This window comes from Rhinolophus sinicus, chromosome 5, assembly GCF_057876585.1.
Source record: "Rhinolophus sinicus isolate RSI-liver-muscle chromosome 5, RSI-T2T, whole genome shotgun sequence".
Taxonomy (NCBI): domain Eukaryota; kingdom Metazoa; phylum Chordata; class Mammalia; order Chiroptera; family Rhinolophidae; genus Rhinolophus; species Rhinolophus sinicus.
In genome coordinates, this window is record NC_142505.1 from 59,949,018 (window position 1) to 59,970,170 (window position 21,153).

At 44.5% G+C, this 21,153-nt stretch overlaps 1 protein-coding gene across 3 annotated transcripts in view; it reads right to left on the reverse strand.

Annotated features, from left to right (window-relative positions):
• LRIG1 (leucine rich repeats and immunoglobulin like domains 1) overlaps nucleotides 1-9,447 on the reverse strand; it is a 116,404-nt gene extending 106,957 nt beyond the window's left edge. For 2 of the 3 annotated variants that reach the window (XM_019757173.3, XM_019757172.3), the window contains exon 1: nucleotides 8,568-9,445. In XM_019757173.3, coding sequence (XP_019612732.2) covers nucleotides 8,568-8,788 — 221 coding nt within the window. In that variant the 5' untranslated portion in view covers nucleotides 8,789-9,445. Of the gene's footprint in view, nucleotides 1-8,567 lie in introns of all 3 variants that reach the window. The other variant, XM_019757174.3, reaches the window with a different exon arrangement.
• Between the last annotated feature and the right edge of the window lie 11,706 nt (nucleotides 9,448-21,153).

Consider the following 21,153-nt stretch of genomic DNA (forward strand, 5'->3'; position numbering starts at 1 on the left):
TATGCCTCTATTAAGGAACAATATCTGAAATATCAGTTTTTAAATGACCCATTGGTAATTATGTTTGTTCACTAATAGATTCCAATCAACACTTAACAAACAGCATAGTAGAAACCTCCAAATTAGAGCAACAATGGGAGAGAAGAGTTCATCAGAATTACACATTTCTGGCAAAGGACTGTAGGACAAAAGGACTTTCTAAGCCCCTCCCAAAAGAGGAAAAAAAAGAACTGTATTCTGAAAACATAAATTAAGAGCGCACACCGTATATGCTCAATAAACATTCTGCAAATATACAACTTACCGAAATTCCCTTTGCATAAAAAATACTTAAAATAAAGGTTGATTTTTTTTCAGAAGTTGTTCAAGTTCACATTTCTTAAAACCAGCCTTTAGTGAATTGTATAATATGTAAATTATATCTCAAAGCTGTTAATTAAAAAAATATATACATTTCCAGATTAAATGGTATGCTTAGATTTGCTTCCCAAAAAACATGGATGAGGAGAAGTATATTGGGGCATTGATCCAATAAGAGGGGTTGGTAATCGCTGAAGCTGAGGGATGGTATAGAGTTCATTGTGTCAATTTCTGCTATCTCCATAGTAAAAGGTAAGAAAAAAACACCCCATACCAACAGAAGTGGGTTAATTTATTTAAAGTACTTGGCTGCATATCTAATGTCTCCGTAATTCAGATTTTTTCTTTTTTAAATCATACTTTTAAGATCTTCTCAGAAGAAAAAGATGCTATACCTGCAACAATCTACTTCCCAATCAATCAGTTGGTAGTTGTCACTGCCTAGGCAGGGCCCAGCTGTCCATTGCTTTTCACCCAGCTCAAAGTGCTAAGTCTCAGGATACAAATGCTTTCAAACAAAGAGCTCTGCAACCACAAGGTTTGGAACTAAAGTGTGATTATCTGTCCCCCAGTTCAAAAGTGCTCAATTCTTCTCATTGTATCTAACAGGCTACCCTCAAGTGAGAACAAATTTATCAGTGCAATGTGTGCTCTGACCAAAGATACTAAGTGGCAAACTATTTGAACAGCAAATTATAAACTCACTGAAGGAGCAAAGGGCAGGAAGTGGTGGTGGTGGTGGCGGCACTTGCTAAATGCTGCATAAAGGAGTCTTAAAAGGTGAAGTCCTGAAATTTTTTTATCAGCTGAAAAACACACACACACAAAAAAACCCTCTATTATCTCCATCTTGTTTCTCGACATGCAGCTAATTCTGCTTGCGGAGTAGACCCCCACTCACTTCATTCATTTCTTCCTAATAATATGAGACCTAACAACAACAAAAAAGAAATCTGCAGATCTTAAAAGACTGGAGACCTGTTGCACCACAACAGTTTAAAGAATAATCAATACTTAAAAAGAGACAGGCCATGCTTTCTTTAAACTCTCTGCATGGCACCTTTTGCCAAAACAAACTGAAAACGCAGTGATTGGAACCTACATCCTGGTTCGTAAGGAACTCAAGATGTATTAGACTTTCAGAGATGAACGGATTGGTTGTTCGCACAATGGGCTTTACTGGTTGTGCTAGATTACATAGTAATAAAGACGCAAACAATCATAGCCGTTTATGTGGGCAAGGCTGTGAATCACGGCCTTTCACTGGGGAAGGGACGCAGCTACAGGTGCAGAAGAAGCAACAGCCAAAGGCTTTTCAGGTGGCATCCTTGCCAGATTCCTCAGATGACTCTGTGCTCACTGCCCATGGTCCCCTACAAAGGACTGCAAACAAACCAAAACAAACGAAAAATGTCAGCGCTCTCCAGCTCTCTGCATACAATCCAACAATCACCTCCCCTCACACCTCCTCCTCCCTCAAATATTTCCAAAGAGAAGTGGGTACAGTGCAGGATTCAGCCCGCCCCAAAGTCTGTAACCTAACCCATGTTTGGAGGAGCACACCTGCATTTTTCCAAGCTATTGACCAAGAGGAGTTACTTGCATCTCAGTGAGGCTCAGTTTCAATGAAACCCTGGGAAATAACAGGACAAAATTATTAGTTTAAGGGCCTCTCACTTCCCTGCCTCTTTCCCACACCCCATCTCCCAAAAGGATAATGCTAAATAGACAGAAGTATTTGCACAACTGAAATACATTTATAAACCACCTCAATAAGTCCTGCTAATTATATAATTTATTGCAACTGTTCCTAGCTTCCCTCCTGTTTCTCTGAACTTGCCAAGGGCACATGAAGTTTCACTCGTTTCTCTCTACACATTTCTCTCTACACGTATCACCAAAAACTTGACTACAGGAGAAGGCTGCTTGGGTTGTGAGCCCTGCCACCCTGTCCACTCCAAAAGACGCCTTCATATCAGAAAAGTAAACTTTTCCCAGGAAAGCCTTTGTCACCAGGAAATCTGAGTTGGAGAGATTGGACATGAGAGAGGATACAAAACGTGAGCTTGTGCCCTAACCTTTAAATCGTGCTCTGGAATCATTAGCAAGTAGATCGACCCACACTAAGTAACTGGGCTAAACACGTGTGTCATCTAACTTTGTCCTCACAGCAGGAATAAGACAGAATATTACGTTCCCTTTTAAGAAATGAAGGAAAGAGGTTCGCCCCAGATTACACATATATGGCCGTAGAGCTGTAGGATGGTAGAGGAGCCAGGAATGGACCCTGGAAATAATTTTCAACCTCTTCAACACTGTCCCCACGGAAAAGTGTGCACTGGACGTGATACCCAGGGATGAGAACATCTGCACACTTAACAGAATAAAAGTGAAGAAAGCTTCGCCCTCACAACTGTTTTTCCCATAGTAACCCAATCCAAGACCTGGGGTACAGCTTGGCAGCGAAGGCCCATTTAGAGGACACAGAGAAGAACTGAAGGCAGGACATGAAAAGCGTGAAACCAGGGAAATGGAGAAACAGCTTTTTTAAAAATGGAGTGATTTTTATAAACAGACTGGGTTTACATGTGGATAAAAACCACATGTAAAGTATTAAATTATATAAAACATAATAGTACAGAAAAGCATAAAGCTTTGGGATAAGAAAAATTCATAAGCATACCTTCTCCCCCCCACCAGGATACAAACTGGCAACTTCCAACTGGATAATATACAAACCACAATTTTCATTTTTGTCTACAATCTTTATTTATCCACTCATTTTGCTTAAATGACAACAATCAAGTTCTTCAGTAGAAAATTTCTCAGCCCCAGTCATGTAATTGCCCAGTTAACTGATTGGTCTGGACTGCTATTCTAAACTCTGTAGTTACATAAAAAAATAAGTGCAGGTTCCAAGAGGATAAACTATTGAGAAAAGGTTAACCACTGGTCTTCAAAGTCCTACTTCTTTGCATGGGGAGATAAGACCAGATCTGAGCTTCTGACTCCCACACTTTCACTTGAAAACAAAGCAGGAGACAAGCACATTACTGACATAACACGAACTGAAGCCACGAGGCAGATGGAATGGACCCCATAGGCTCAATGTCGTGCGTAAATAATTTAAAAACACACCACTAACGGTCCCTGAATTTCCCAGAGGCCAGGGAACATTGGGGATTTTTCAATATTTCTCCTCCTATGCCTGGGAATTTTTCTTCTACCCCTCCTCCCTCCGGTCTCAAGACAATGCCTTCAGCCTTTGAAACTGCATCCATTGTAAACAGCTCTGAATATTAACACAGCCCCGAGTCATGTAGGCTTTTAAAGGACCCCCAGGGTTTCAAATTGCAGTTGCTGAGGAGGAGGAAGGTCCCCAGTGAGTAAATGTCACCAAGCTCATTCACAAAGAGTTGGAAGTTAGGCTTGCTCATGAAACTTAAAGTCCTTCAACCGATGGTGTAAGTCGGAGGAATCCCTTTGAGTTTTAAATAAGAAAAAGAAGGAAAAAAACCTGGGGCAGTCAACAATATTTAGTGCTTATAGTGACTTTCAGCGAATCCCTTTTCTCCATGTCCCTTGCCCGTGGATGTCACCTTTAAATAACCACCGGCTATTTTCGCCTCCTTCTGGCCCTCCACAGCGAACAGAGCTTGAGGGCTTCAGCAGGTGCACACACTGGGCCAGGTGCATTGCTGAGTCCCACAAACGTCCTGCTCTCTCTCACATTCCAGGCCACATTGAAAGGGAGGATGCTGAAAAGACTCCGCACCAAGGAGACACCTCTGCGAAGTGGGGGAGGCCCTTTCATTGTGAGCACGGGGTCTGGGGGAGAGAAAGGTCAGCCGGAGGCCATCCCAACATGCTCAGGGAAGGCTGCCTGGGGAACCCAGGCCAAGGAATTAGCACTGCAGGGAGGGAAACCTTCAGGCCCAGGAGCAAAGTGGGGTGGCCGACACCCACTAGGAACCAGCTCTCATTACACTACACTGCATCCTCCTCATCTTTCTGGAGACGGAAAATGACTGCCGACAATACACCCCAAAAGCCAAAGTTTGGGAACTCTAGTAAACAAACAGAATTATGGAAAGAGATGAACACACTTCTTTTTAAAACAGTCCCTTGAAAAAGAGGGCAAGAACAGCTCTGACGTGTCCGAAAGGCAAGATGGACACTGTGCCAACACAGACCGTTTATACTGGGCCCCCAGGAGGGGTGTCTCTGGGCACTCAAAAATTAGATGTATGGCCATAATTTCCTATCAGGGGGACTTTCTCTCAAGGCAACCAATTTTATTTGCCAGAGGCCTCCCCTTACTCAAAAAAGGTGTCAGAGAACTAGTTACAGGCCAGTGGTCCAACATAGAGGGGAAGCAAAGCCAGGCTTCTGCCACTTGTTGCAAAGCAAAGGACTCTCCGAGCTCCAGCTAAAGCTCCCTCAACTCTGAAAGCCCTCGCACCTTCCCCCTTTTCCCTCCGCCATGACCGTGTGTACACCGCTCACTATTCCAAACCCCCCTTTGCCCCTCCCCACAAGTGGGAAGACGTTCAGTGTGTCCTGAGTCCTTGCTAAGTGATGGAGAGACAAAGAGGAAATGGCAGAAGGGAAGACCTCTGGACAATAACCTACTTTAAAACAAAAAACAAAAAACACACAAGTCCTGGTCCTGGAACAGTTTGGCCATCAGCACTTTAAATCTTATTTGCATAAACAGGATGGGAAGTATGTCCCAAAGCCTTAATTCACAGCACCCTGCACACCTCAGACTCCCAGCACAGGTGTAAAATTGGAAAGACAAAGGCCCTCTTTTCTTCACAACTACAATGGCAACTACACTTTGTTTACTGTATAATGTAACAAGCATCACTGATGTGCCAAACCAACAAGGTTTGATTTAAGGCACCTAGGTCTGGTACTGCAAACACAAAACGAGGCGTAATAGCAAGAGGCCAAAATCAACACATTTAGTTTCATGTGGCACAGGATAACCACATGTGGCCCTTCCGTGAGTGTCCTTGCTTCTGAATGCCATGCTGTCTTCCATCCACACTAAGAAAAAGCCCCAGGGTTGTGCTTCCTCCAGGGCCTCCCTTCCTCCCTATTACAACACCCCCCCCTCCCCCGCCGTCATCATTTAGCTCCAGGGCAGGTAAGCTCGCAAAACTGGGCTCAACTCATGCCACAGGTAAGAAAGAGTCTGAGGCAAATGGCATTTAGTACGTCCAGCTTCTGAAGCCGTGCTCGCAGAATCATTTCAAAGAAAGCAAACATCTGAGTTCTAAGAAGTTCAACTTCTTCTGAGGTTCTGGGAAGTTGGAATAAGGCTTGGCAGTACTTGCTGCTATTTATGAATGTGCTGGTTGGACTATGCCAATCTCACCTACGTAATGGGATGGCAGGCTCAGTTATGGCTCAACTACTACAACTATAAGTTATTGTGCCGAAGAAGTTATTCTCAGGCCCCAGGAATGAACGTATTTTCCCCTCTACCAGCGCCACTCCATTTCTTTTATTCAAATTGCATTTACATTCCCTATTACAAAGTTTTACTTTCCTTATGCTAGCCCTAGGAACAACTCCAAAATTAGACACACTGTTTACAAAAGTCAAAAAAAAAAAAAAAAAAAAAAAGTTCCATAAAGCCACAGGTCCCTTTCTGTCTCAAATCCATAGCCTGAACTTGATTGAACTACTGCAGTAAATCTTGTTCATGGGGTTATAATTTAGGTCAAAGCATTTTCTAGATACAATAGACTCAGAGGGTGTAAACTTGGTGAAACTACATGTTTTATTATATTATATACAGAGACTTTCTCCCTACAGTCTTGCTGAATCATAGCCAGGAATATAAATGGTATAAATATCCTGATGGAAAATTCAGAGTAAGACTAATGACTTAAATGGGAAATCTGAAGTCTAGAGAGAAAAAAAAATAGCTTGCTTTTTCTTTAATCAGAAAAACACTTCACGAATATTTTTCAAAGCATATTCACTTTAAACTGAGCACTCTATTGCCACATACTAGCCAGAAGTCACACTCTTCATATCTTAAAATCTAAACAATTAACACCAAAATCAGTATAATCAAGTCTACTGAAGCTCAAAACACCCAGTTTGGTATTTACTGATCCTCAAACTATGAGAGAAAAGACTGTAATTTCAAAGGTATTTACGCCATGTGAAATGTTACTACTAGACAACAGAAAGCTCAAAAAATGACCAGTAGTTTTGTTCCCAAAAATTAAAGGGCAAGGTAAAGTGGATCGTGTGACCAGAGGAAAGTGCAAATAAGAGGACACCCTGCCCTCTCCAGGAAGTCACCACCTCTGAACTAAAAGCCTTCCCCACAATGCCACTGACACGTGGCACTGGGAATCACTCTTCCAACAGGTGAACACTGAAGAAGTTATTTTGATTCTGCCCACATGACTTCATGTTTTTAAAAAACAACCTTAAGTGTATGTAAAGGAAAAAGCACAATACTTCAGGCTACCTGACTAAATAAAATACTACCTAATGGCAGTGCTGGGCTCTATGTCCCACGACTTGACACAGCCACTGCCTGTGTTAAAACACACACTATGACCACTGATTGTCACTAAGTCAGTGAATTCTACAGAAGCAGCAGAATGTGGAAGAGAAAAACTAACCATAACTAAAGGGTCCAGCTTCAGAACTCTGTAGTACTTGATCATCACACAATGTGTAATGTGGTCCACGTTAGAGATCTGGGCCCCATTTTCAGAAGCACAGGACCTTCGAATTAGAAAGGAATTCTCTTCTTTCCACCCCCACCCCAGCATCCTGATATCCAGACCACATTTTCTTAGATCATGCCACAGGTGTTGGTTAAAACTTGTGTCACCAGTTTTGTTTCTCTTTTTTAAACTGTGATTTTCATGCCTGAAGTTACTACTGTGCCTCTTCTATGTGCAAGGAAAGAGACCCAGTAATTCAACTGAAAAGGCATACTCAAGCTAGGCTTTTTCTGGAAGGCACTAAAAGTTCTGCAGAGACACTAATTACTGATAACTGGAAAGGATTTTGACTCGTGGACCAGGCTGTTTAAAAGTTTTTAAAAGCTGTTATAGTCTACCACACTTAGAAAAGTCTAATGTATTTTTTCCTGCCAAATCCTTAGTGTCCCACTAAGTTCTATAGGCCAAAATCCTGACAACACAGAAAACAGTCTCTTTTGGGTGAAGCAAACTCTTAAATCAACCAAGTCCCTGGCACCCTCTCCTGAAGTAGCACTACTCCAAAACTAATTTGCACCATTTACAGAGGAGAAATACCAGAGGCGGGGGTAATACTGGGGGGGGGGGGGCACCCCACCGGATCATCAAGCCCAAGAGGGCCCCTAGGGAATAGACAGGAATGGTCTGGAACACAGTTCCTTAAAACCAGGCAGAAAAGGCCAAACTCTCAGCAGTCACAGATTTCCAGGAACTCTCAAAGCCCCCTTACTCAGGGGTCCTCCAGGGAAGGCTGCCTTCTGCCCCAGCGAGAGCCAAGTCAGGCCACCACGGTCCTGGGGGATGAAAAGACGGCTACACACACACTCTCACTAATAAATAATGAAAATGCAAGACTGGAGCCAAGAGTCACCTTCATTCATTACCCACTGGAAGGAAGGCCAAGATGCTCAGACACCAAAGAGTTGGGTTACAGGATAGGAAAAACGGAACACATACATACAGACCCCCAGACTTCCTCACACTCTCCCCTCCAGATGTTTCCCACTCTCCACCCACACACAAACACCTCGCCTCCAGACTTTCATTCACATTCTCTCACCTCCAGACACCAGACACCCACTCACTCAGTCACTCCCAGATCGCCCTCACAACCTACACACGTCACTCACCTCCAGGTTTCAATGACCCACATTCGCTGACTTCCAGCCCCCCCCCCCCCCCCACCCAAGGCACTCTTCTCTCCTCCAGACTCTCAAGACCCAGGCTCGCTCACCTGCAAAACCCTCAAGAGGCACACACTTCCCTCCTGCAGACTTCTCACGCACGCCCTCTCTCCTCCGGACCCCACGAACGATCTCACCACCACAATCCACGCTAAGTTTTCCAGGCCACACAACTTCACTCGCACACGACTCGGCCCGCACCCCGTTCCCAGATAAGAACCCCCGCCGCCCCTTCCCCAATGACAGCGCCCGGGGCGCAGGGAGCGGGGAGAGCGGCACTCACAGGCTCCGCGTCCAGGCAGGCAGGTCCCCAGGCAGCGCCGCCAGCCCGCGCCCGCCGCAGTCCAGCGAGTCCCCAGCGCAAGTGCAGGCGGCGGCGCAGGGCGCTCGCGGGCCGGCCTCGGCCGTTGCCGGCTCCAGCCGAAGCAGCAGCAGCAACCCCAGGAGGAGAGGACAAGGCAAGCGGCGCGGGGCCCCGAGCGCTCCCCGGACCGGACGCGCCATCTTGTCTGGAGCGCGCTGCGAACTCCGGGCGCTGGGGCTGTGAGGTCCGGGACGACCGCGGGCGCAAGCGGGCCCGCGGGTACTCAGCTTCGTACTAGGCTCCGCACCGGGGCATGGCCACTGCCACAAGTTCTCCCCACCGCGACGACTCCGGCACTCAGCGGGCCCCCAGTGCCCGGGCTGCTCCGCAGCGCGCGGAGGGGGCCGCGATCCCCGCGCCCATCCGGGCCGACCCGCCAGTGCTTGCTGCGAACCCCACAGATCCGGGCAAAGGGTGCTCGGCCGGCGCTCCGTGTCCTCCCGCCACGATCCTGGCCGGCTTCTGAGCTCTCGCGCACGCCAAGTGCCGCCGCCGCTGCAAGGACGGCGCTCAGCCTCGCAGCCTGAGCTCTGCGCCCGTGGGCATCTTCCTCGCGCCCAGCAGTAGACCCGCGGCTGGACGGCGCGGCCACCCCCGCACTGCTCCAAGGACCCCGTGCGCCTCACTGTGCAGACACCCAAGGCAGAGCGCGCGCCCGCGCGCAGTTCCGGGCAATACACGGCTCCTCCGCGCAGCGAGAGCCCCGCCGACCGAGCAGCCTAACAATCAGCCAGCCGCTCGCAGCTCGCCTCTCCGCCGCCCAGCCCGGGCCGGTCCCCGAGGCCCCGCCCCCGGCCGCTCGCCTTCACACACCCCCCTGGGCTCCGCACCCCGCGGCCTCCTGCTGGCCCACGTTGGATGCTTTGCAAGGGCGGCCCGCCACGCCCCCCACCTTCTACTCATTGGCTACCGTAGTCTCACGGCGGCCAGCCTGGACGGCCATTGGACCGCTCACCACGATCCCGCCCCCTCTACTTCTACCCCGCCCCGCGCTCTTTTCCCACCCAAGGTGTGAAGGGCGGAGGGGAGGAGGGGGACTGGGAGGAGAAAGGGAAAGACGTCCTCCAGCTCTTAAAGGGGACGTGCAGACTTGGCGGAGAAGGCAAAAGCCGACTGGAGAGAGGAGTAAAGATTATGTCCTTTGGGTCTAGGAGAGAAAATTGGTTAGGAGGGTAAAGCCCCTGCTTTGGAGCTATCTGGCCCCAAGGTTCCTTTCCTCCTTCCCAGGCTGCAAATAGGGCCGGAGATCTAGAGTTAGAGCATATCTGCACCGTTTTCCAGTGCCCTCTAGGAGCAAAGACACAGATTTAAAACTTCAAAAATGTCCTATTGATTGGGACATCTTTAGTTATTTCATTAGGGGTGGCAGCCTTCCTCCTCGCACAACCAAAAGCTCTTTTCTGCTCCTGACTTGTTTTGACCTCTTAAATCCGGCAATATATCCTTGGTTACCAAAATGAATGTGTATGGCAAAAACCAAGTCTCAAAGGTGCACACACTCCCAGTCTTATCCCCACCTCATGCCCTAGTGAGTTGAATGGTACTGCAGGAAATACTCCAGCCTTCCACAAAGGGGTTTCTTTGTTTGTTTAAATCAGTTTTTTAAAGCCAGTTTTCAAGAAGCCATGGATGGAGTACTCCTAAGAGAGTACAAAGAGAAATAATTGTTGCAAAGCTTCTAACACTGACGCTTATAGTAAGGTTGGAACATAGTAGCCAAGTGTTATGACAGTGCATTGAAACAGTAAGGCAGGCGCCCACGGAGGGGGGTGGGGGGGTAGGCGGTGGGGGGGAGAGGGACGTGCACGGGCACACACACACACACACACACACACACAGTGGAAAAAGGAAAAGATTAACACAGTAATATATAGCTGCCCCTCTGGGCATTTTGGTTTACTGGTGTCTCATGTTCCTTCCCAAGAGTATGCAAGTTTCTATAACTGCACACATTGTCAGGAAAATTAAGCAAGTCGAGTCTGTTGAAAAACATTTGCTCCAGCAAATGAAATCTGACTTCTGTTTTATGAAACGTAAGGGAGGAGATGTTCCTCAGGAAGAAAAAGCAAAAATGGTTAAAGAGTTTTGTTCCATTTTTAACACATTTCAAGGAGTTTGCTTTAATTGGGACGTTAAACTTTCCCTCAGCCATGAGAGCACCTCTTTTCTTTAACCAAACCTGGGTTTGGGCTTGGTAATCAAGTGATTGCTATTATTCTTCGCATTCCTCCTTGCCCTCTTTTTCCTCCTCCGCCTTCTTCTGATTCATTATGCTATCAGATAATGGTGCCTCGTATCTCCAGCTCTCTTTCCTCCTCCCTAGCCCTCTTTCTCTTCTTTTGCATCATCTCAGCAGTGATGCCCAAAGCCGTGATGAAATATGTGTGTAAATCAATCCAAATATGATTCCCAAGAAATGTTATCAGAAAAATGCTGCGCCTGACCCAATCCATCCAGGGCTTTAACCAGCTTTTATGTTTCATTTGTAATCCACATGAACACACACCTTCCATCTGGACAGGAAGAAATACATCTCTTTGTTGTAATGCCTTTTGGTAAAATAATAATAATAGAGAAATCGAATTGAAAGGACCCCAAATTTATGAAGTCCTCTATAATAAGCAGATAAATTGAATTTAAAGGACCTCAAATTTATGAAGTCCTCTATGTCAGTTTCTTAAAATTTCCAAGACCAAAGAACACCAAAGAGCAATTTAAAGCAGAATGCCCATGAACATTTCCTTAAACAAAACTGTCAGATTCTCCTTGCCGCCTCCACCAGCCCCCACCTGCCACCAATGAAACAGCATATGCACCAAAAAGAAATCGAACTTGAGCTGCTGACCTAAAATTATTCTTCAGGTTTGTTCCATTATTTGTATCGTAAAATGGATATTTTTTGTCAAATGTTTTCCAAATGCTTGTGGGTGTACTCATGCGATGCTTTTTAGGGACAGGAGAGTTCTGGAGGATAGGTGTAAGAATTCGCAAGGTAAGGGTGTGCCCACAAATCTAAAGCATCCCCTGTAGGCTGGTTACCACGCTGCTGCCAGAGAGGAGGATTCCAAAACTGAGGAACTCTTGGGGGGACTGGGCGCCTGAGCCTTGGCAGTTCCTCTCGTCTACAGCAGAGCATGAAGTCATGTCTGCTCCCCATACCATGTATGGAAGTTTGCCCACATATAACCTGCTTGTGATTGAAAGGAGAGTGTGGCTGGAGCGCAGCAATGCTGAGCTCAGGAGAGAATTCCTCCGTGGCAACAACCTGAAATCAGAGAGTTCTGACCAACAACGATGGCCAGTTTCTAAGTGAGGCCATGTCCCGGCTTATAAAATAACCAGTCTTTGTCCATTCAGCACAGAGCAATGGTTGATAGGGGCCCTCCAGGTCCCCATTTTCCTTCACTGCCAATTTCTTAATTTTGATCAGTTACTTATTTCTTGAAGGGGTCATACAGAGACTTTGGTTTTCCAGTTTGTTTTAATCTACCAGAGACCGAACTCCAGGGTCAGCATGGAATCAAATCCCCAATGAGAATGACTGTAGGTCTCTCTTAAATGCAGAAGCCTTAGCAGATAATCATCTTCAACTCACTGCAAGAGAGGAACCCAACATTTAAATAGCCCCAAATCACCAAGTGGGGAGAGAAGCAAATGACAAAATAACAAGAAAGGAGGTTGAGTGCAGGGATTTTTTTTTTTAAATCACAAATTCCAGGGGACTAAATTGTGGCAATTTGTTACAGCTCTGGGTGGTGATAATTGGTGCTTTTACAGAGTGCTGGAATTCAGAGGTGCGTTCTTATTGTTAGAAGAGATTTCACTTAGGTTCAACACATTAGAAGAGCACCAGGGCAGTATTAAGACTTGGACTCTGGCCAGGCTTTAGTATCCATGAAGTCTTTGCCCACTCGTTTCCTTTCTTTAAGCCTCAGTTTTCTCAAATGGAAACAAGAGTAATGGTACTTCTAACCTGAGTGCTAAGACAGTTAAGGAAGGATCATTTTGATATAGGATGCAAGGGACCATAAACTGTTTAGGGCTATACATACTAAGGCTTATTTTTAAGGTGTTATTGAATTTGAACTCTGGAAAAACTGAGTTCATATACACGCTATAGATGAAAAATCTTAGTAGGTGCTTTCAGCATAGAGGTTTTCTTTTCTTTTCTTTTTTTCAGGAATGCCACAAAGAGTTAATAATTACCTATAAAATCCCTGGAGACTTGTAGGGTGATGACAGCCTTGCTTTGAGCCTGTTTTGTATCTCTCTTCCAAGGAAAATAAAGCTGTGTACTCATTAACTCCTTCCTCGCAATAATCTTGTCAGAGAGATGGATTGGTGGAGAAGGTAAGGGAGGAAGCTAGTGAGTCCGGGGATGGAACATAAGAAGAGATAATTCTGAGATTTCTCTGTTGCCCACTCCCAGAGTTTTCTTTGGTGGAGGTAGGGAGAGGTGTGTTTTATTGTGCAAGCTCTGGCTATTGGAATATTGGGTAAAGCCCAACCAGTGCCAAGCTGCAGCTGCTGCATTTCCACAGCAAGAATGGCTAATGCTTTCAGCTCAACTGCAACCCTGCGCATGTCCCTACCCCCTTCAGAGAGAGCATCATGAACCGTGGCCAAAAACCGTTGGAATCCACCTTCTGATACAAACTAGGACCTGCACATTTGCCCTGGCTTTGTGAATTTGCAATGTTAACTGGTTCACTGAAAGGATAAAGAAAAATTTTATGAAAGCTATGAGCGTTTCAAAATTCTGAGATTCTGGTGCGATGGTAGTTTAATAGGCAGACTCTTAGCTCCAGTGATGGAGAGATGGACCAATTACATCATCACCAGAGACTGCACTTCTCACCCCTACTCTGCTGCCTTTCCAATTGTCACTCGGAGCAACACCCAAAAGAGGACAGGGGTGGGAAACAAAGTGTATGCCTTACTGCCAACAAATGAGAAGGGACACTTCTGTGCATGTAAAGAACAGCACATGTATCATAACTTATAATAATAATCTTCATGAAGTCACATACCTTATTTTTTCAAAACAACATCACATCATAACAACAGGTATCATTTACTGAGCACTTATTATATACCTGTCACTTGGCTGAATACTTTATATACTTTTTCCATCGAGGTAGAAGTTGAGAAAAATGCCCAAGCCCACACAAGCTAATAAGTGACAAGGCCAAGATTCCAAGCCAGCTCTGTGGATACCAAAGATCAATTATGACATCTGAGCCTCATAAACTTTGAATATGACAGTTGTTATTGTTCCCACTTTATAGATGTGAAAGCTGAGGTTAAATGATTGTGTCAAGGTCACACAGGGTGAAGAATAAACAGAACCTTAAATCAAACTTCCAACTCAACCATTGTCACACACACTTTATATAGAGTGTGTATCTTATGAGATGTGTCATACTTGTTTCTCAAGGATATTGTGAGAATGGACATAGTTTTTTCCTTTTCCATACTTGCTAATGGCGTTCTAGAATTTCCTCTATAATTAACATGCTAAAAAAAATTGAGATAAATATGTTAGCCTTTTCCCTCACCATGCACAGTAGCACTTGTATAATAATAATGGTTAATAAGTACTGAGCACTAACTATGCACTAGGCATTATTTCACATTATGGCTTAATTTCACAGAAGTCACATAAGAATTCCATGAGGTAGGTACTGTAAAGTTATTTCATAGATAAAGATGCTTAGACTCTGGTTGACCAGTTTATCCAAGCCACGTCCTAGTTACAGGTTGAATCAGGAACCCAAAGCCTATACTGACAGTTGATCCACCACAATCTAGTTGAAAAATAATTCAACTAGAGAGTGAGTGATAAGAAATTCTCTAGTTGAATTATTTTTGTGTTCTCTCCTTCTAGACTGGCAGTTCATTAAGTTGAGAGCCCGAGTCTTAGCCCTATCTTGGTATTCCTATTGTTGGCACAGTTTCAGCCCCATGCCCCATGGTAGGCACAGAGGCAACATTTGTTGCCCAAGCCCTGTGTGCTCCACAAGGAAGGGGGCTTATCAAGCACCCCTCCCCCATCTTACACAAGCTGCCCTTTGAATCTGGGCACCCTCAGCATCAATGCCATCTGCAGCTGGTCAGACATGTGAATCTCTGCCCCCACCCCACACCCACTGAGTCAGGATCTGCCTCTTAATGAGGTCTGTGGGTGATTTGTTTGCACATTTAAAGAGATTATGAGGCACTGGGTCACCACATGTACCCCACATACTCACCTGCTGTAACTGTCCCCTCATCACTGCCATGAGGACAGACCATACTCTTTGCACTTTATGTATTTTTATGTGCTTGTGTGTGTGTATTTACATTTTCCATATTTTCACAGGGGTTTAATAGAATAATTTCAAAAATATAGGCAAGCATATGTTTGGCATATTGCCCCTTAACTGAAGAGCATTCAAAACATCTGCTCCCTATGAGATTTTGGTAAAACCCTCTTTTGCTGTTCAACTCTCTTTTTCTTTGACATGTATTCAGACTAACAAGAAGCATTTGAGAACTTTATGGCTTGTCGTATTTGTTTCCAATAGGACAGTTGGGTTTTTGACACATTTCAAATTTACCATAAACACATAGACATACACATATTATGTGCTTTTTGCTGGCATTCTTATCCACGAACTACATTCTTTAGATAACTATTCACATATCCTCATTTACCTGAGGGAGTTCTGACACTCTTCTTGGATTTAGATGCTGTAAATCAAAGTCTTTGTCTTGTCACCAGACCACCCCACCTAAAAAACACTATTCTTTCTATCTGAAGTGTACTCACAAAGATTCAGAGAAGGCAAGTATGTAGATTAATTGCCTGTAAAGATGACCACCAACAATTTCTCCCATCAAGAGGTGGAGTATATGTGCCCTCACTCCTTGAATCAGGGATGGCCTTGTGACTTGCTTGGACCAGTAGAATGTGGTAAGAATGACATTGTGCCAGTTCTGAGCCTGGCAGCTTTCATTCTCACGCTCTTCCTACCCTGCCCTGCCATGTAAAGAAGTTGAGACACTCCTCCTAGACATACAGACCCTGGAGGATAAGAGACCATGAAGAGAGAGAGGCTGTGTGTGGGAAAAAATTGGGCATTTCAGCCAAGAGCCAGCACCATAACCCCAAACATAAAAATGAAACCATTTGGGGTCTGTAAGCCCAGTGCAGCCACTAGCTAAGTTCAACTATATGGATGAACGAGCTGGTATCATGTGTGCAGAGATAAGCCATCCTCCTGGGGCCTTGACCAAATTTCTTAACCACAAAATGGTAACCAATAAAAATGTTTTAAACCACTGTATTTTGGGGTGATTTGTTATGCAGCCATAGACACCTGAGACAACAAGCATGGTTAAGTGGACATGCAATAAAACATGAGTAGATTTCGGGAGGAATAAAATCTAATCACATAAACCTGTCACTGGGAGTGTCAAAATAATAGTGTTATCAGTTGACCTTCCTGACACGTTCGTCAGACCCTTGACTGAACGCAACATGCCAACTGGCTGATGCAGTTGAACAAAAGTTCTTGCGTAATAAATATTCTGGTTCTTCAGCCACAAAACAAGCGCCCTTCCTCCTCTCATGGAAATAGGTATGAGAGAAATGCAGGGCATCTGCTTATTTATAAAAGGTAGATTCTCCCATCTAGCTGGCAGTCAAACAAAATCATTGAAAGGATAAAATAATTCAAGTTCTATCATATTCTTCCTGAAATTATCAGATAAGACTTCAAGTATTTACATTAATTTTTCATAAGAGACAAATGGACGAATCTCAGAAAATGGAATCCCAGCCATAAAACTGACATTGAGATATAGAGTTTGGGTGTGTATGTTTAGTAGGGAGGGAGGGTGGTAGGGGTTGTATTTTGGGGGCACAGGCTAATTCACCTCCCCAGTAGCCATCTGGGTGTAAGACAGGCAAGGCACAGCTTACTGCTTCCTCATGCATTATATTGCACTCTTCTCCAGCTCTCATCTGTTAAGAGTCTTCATGGTATATAATATGGGGGGGGGGGGGGGGGCAGGGCCGTGCAGGCCAGCAAACCAAGTTAGCTGAGTCACTGCAGTCAAGGAGTTTACAATCTTATGCTTCTGTTCACTGTTAGATACCCAGCATCTAGAAGGGTGCCTGGTAAATAGCAGGTGTTCAATGAATAGTGTCAAAAAAAAGATTAACTGAACATATGAACCTCATTTTCCTGTGAAGACCATAAGCAGGTCACAGGAGGCAATCATAGAATCACAGACTGTTAGAAGACAAATGGACCTTTGTGTTCATCTAGTGCGGTGGGTCAGGCCCCACCCCAGACCTGCTGGATCAGAAACCCTGGGGTGAGGCCTAGCATTCCAAGTGGTAACAACGAGTTTCATGCACCTGTTTCAGAAACACCCATCTATTCTGTCCTCCTCGTTTTACAGATCCAGAGAAGGAATAAGATGGCCTCAAAAATCACAAAGCTTGTTAGTAGCTGGAAGTAGAACTAGGGCGACCAACTATCTAGATTTGCCCAGAACTGAGGCATTTCCCAGGTCATGCAGCTTCCAGCACCAATACAGGGAAAGTTCTGGGCAACTCAGGACAAGTTGGTCACCTTAATTGGAACCCTAGTTACCTAATTCTCGTCTAGAACCTTTGCCGGCACTCTAGCTAACTCCACTGAGTACTCATTATGTATCAGGGAAGAACGACTTGGGTGCTTTCAATGCATTAGCTCCTTTCATCCTCTCAATAACCTTAAGAGGTAGGAGCAATCATTATCCTCATTTTATAAAATGGAACACTGAGGCACAGAAAGGATGAGTAACCTGCCTAAGGTCACACAGCCAGGAAATCAGACCCCAGAACCCGAGTTCCTAACCATCATTCTCAAATACTTTCTTTTTATTAGAGTGGATTCCCAACTCCTCCTTCACTTTTTCTTTCATCTCATCCTTTAGTCTTCTTTAACACTTTTCACAATTCGCAGTTATTTTCAAAATCTGTCAGCCTGTTTCACACCTGCTCTCTAACAGTAGAAATGGAGCCTGAGGCCGGGACCACCACCTCTCTCACACAGCACCTCCAATGGAGGGGGCTCAGGACAGATGTGCTGAATGAATGACATAGGCATGAAAGCAGTAGCTGCTGACTGAAGACTAACTGATTGAGGTGGGTTTCCAAAAGAAATCTAATATTAACCAAACACCTACCATGTTTCAGCCACCATCCAGGTAAAAGGTGGGTCAGACTTGGCCTTCAGGTGGGATTCATTGGCCTGGTGCGTTTATTTTTCAAAGATTGAATTTGACCCACCTTTAGGAGGTAGCCATCTCTTGACTGTCTTAATTTATATTTCTACCTGCCCACTCTGGCAGCCAATTGAATTTACAACTATGGTCACAGGATTTCTCTAACATGAATTCATTTATGCTTTACAACAAACCTATGCAATAGACATTCCCATCTATGCTTTGTAAATTTAAAAAACCTGAGGCTTGGAATATACAGGCAACCTGGCCAAGGTCACAAGCTCATAAGTCAGGGAACAAGAGTGAAATCAGGGCTAACTCTTCTCCCTGCCTCCACCCCTCCAACCAATCATCCCCTCAGCCACTGGCTTTCTCGAGGCATCATGGGAAGGAGAGGACCATCTCATCTCAGCTGAAGTGTGTGCCATATAATGATGAGGCTCCTATGAAAAGGAGTCTCCTCCTGTACGTAGTACAACCAACCCAAATGTATCCCAGGGTCTCCTAGAAGATTCTTTCCCAGGACTCAAACCTCCCTCTCACCAGAAGAACACAGTGATCTGGAAGCTAAGTGGAAGGAACAGTCCACTATGTCAAACACTTTTGGAAGGTCAAGGTGAGCAGTAAGAACTGACTGTTGGATTTAGCAATGTAGATTTCATTTGTGATGTGATGAGAGCACTTTGGGTGAAGTAAAGGTAACAAAAGCATGATTAGTGTTAAAGAAAGGACTGAAGATAAAAATTCGGCACAATAAGGATAGATAGCACTTTTGAGGAGTTGTTCTGTAAAGGGGAACAGAGAAATGGGGTGGTAGTTGGAGAGGAAAATGGAATCAAAAGAGTTTGTTTTATTTTGCTTTGAGATGGGAGAAATAACATGGTATTTGTAATATTCTTGTACAAAATGGGAAAAATCAATACTGTACTAAGGGAAGGGGAGAGATGTGGGAGCCATATTCTTGAATAGGGAAGAAGAGACAGAGTTTAGCGGACAAATGGAGAGGCTGGTCTTAGCTGGAACCACAGAACCTTAAACGAGCTGGGAGGCAGATTATATGGCCAAGAAGCAGGTACCTCTGGTGGTGGGAGCTGGTGGATGTTCTCTCTGCTTCTTTTCCTTAGTGAAATAGGAGGCAAGATCGTTGAGAGAGAGAATAGGGTGGAGGTGTTAGAGGTTGAATGAGCCAAGAGAATGGATGAAATAATCATCTATGAGAGTGGGAAAAAGAGGAATGCAGTACAATTACCAGGGAACATAAATGTCCACTCAAGATTAGAGGGCATGAATTAAAGTGAGACCAGTCAGTAGGGTTATATGTTTTTCTTCAGTCAAGTTCTCGTGCAAATATGGTCCAGTACCAGACCAGGACAAAACCAGGACTGAGGTTTTGCCAGAAAAGCATTGTGGAGCGATGAAGAGAGAAGAAGACTTGAAAATACATGGTAGGGAGTAATTATAACAAAAGGCCCTGATGTTTAAGCTAGGCAGCAAGGGGTATGCAGACAGAAAGGGGTGAATGAAGGTCAGTGAAAAGGTAGTGGAATGGGTCCAGGAGTGTTGGCCATCATTGAAGTCAGAGCTGGGGGAAGTGAGCAGGGAGGCCTCAGTGGGCAAGGGCTGCTGCAGTTAGTGAAGACCAGGCTGGGGATATAGCTGAGAGCATAGAAGGGGGAGGTCTGGCACTCAGTCAATACGTGTTGAAGGTTGAATGAAAGCAAAATCACTGGAGATGATCTGATTCAAGATCTGAAAGGCCAGGATTACGGGAAGATCATTTATGAAAACAGTTATGGAAATTACCAAGAATCAGGGTGGGAAGATTATTGAAAGAGTGATAGTGAGCTAGGAGCTAAACTTTTCAGGGACCAGTACATGACTGCCACAAGGAGCAGAGAGTGGATGGCAGAAACTAAAATCATGAGATTCAGAGCTCTAGGGATTTGGGGGAAGAAGGGAGGAGAATAGTCTGAAAGCGGCAGTGAGAATCAGGAAAAACATCTACCCCACCTCCTGGCCCAGTAATATAACAGGAGTGAGGGAAAAATAAACAAACAAACAAACGAAAAACAGGCATCAGCCATTAACTTTTTCTGGAATTAAGATAAACAGATATTTGACTAGACAATCATCAATACCAGGGTTCAACAAACTTTCTCAGTAAAGGCCAGATAGTAAACATTTTCAGCTTTGTGGGCCATAAGTCTTTGTCGCACCTACTCTACTCTGTCCTTGCAGCTCAAAAAGTAGCTGTAGATAACACATAAATGAACAGGTATAACTGCATTCCAATAAAATCTTATTTACAAAAACAGGCGGCAGACCAGATTAGATCTTCAGGTAGGAATCTGCTAACCCCTGATCAATACCAATGGAAAAGCCCAACTAGGAGGTCTAATGAACAAAAATAGGACATGCTTATCCGAGGACCAAAGATTAAAAAGGATTTAAATTTAGGATCCTGGTTGCAAGCAGAGCAGCCACGTACAGGTATGAAGTTTGTACACTGCACAACCCCAGGGGGCATGACTTGCATCAACTACAACATCAACAACTGCCCCAGATGCTGTGCAGGGCACAGTCTGGATGGCCACGTATGACAGTCCTCCATGAGAGAATAGTAACTGCAAGGATTTAATATCCATTAGTGCCCATCGCACTATGATGAAATAGTGGAGAGGAGATCCCCGCTGGAGAGACTATCCCCGCTATTTCTAGAAAAACAATAACTACTTTTATTGAGCCTCTGCTATGCATCATGCATCATACTTGGCAATACATAAATATTATCTCATATAACCCTCCTAGCAACCCTGTCAGGTATATATATTTCCTGCTTTTACTCTAAGGTCCAGAAAAGCTAAGCAATTTGCCCAAAGTACCCAACTAGTAAATATCTAAACCGAAGTTTGCCTGACTTCCAAGTCTGTATGCTTTCTACTCCACTCTCCTTTCAGATTGGTTACAAGGTTCGTTAATGATGATGACCTAGTAAAACATGTATGAAGAAAATTTCTTCTGGAGACCTAATTAAAAATAATTACATACCTTAAAAGACACTAAAAATATGGCAGACGCACCAACAAGGAAGACGGTTCTTATTAAATCAATGTCTTTATGGATTTGGATTCTGTTCAGAAAAGCTCAGACTCAAAAGGTAATTACTGGGAGCATGCAAAATCCATCAACCCATAATTAACATATGACAATTATTCTAATTGCTTCAGACAACATTTCTATGTTT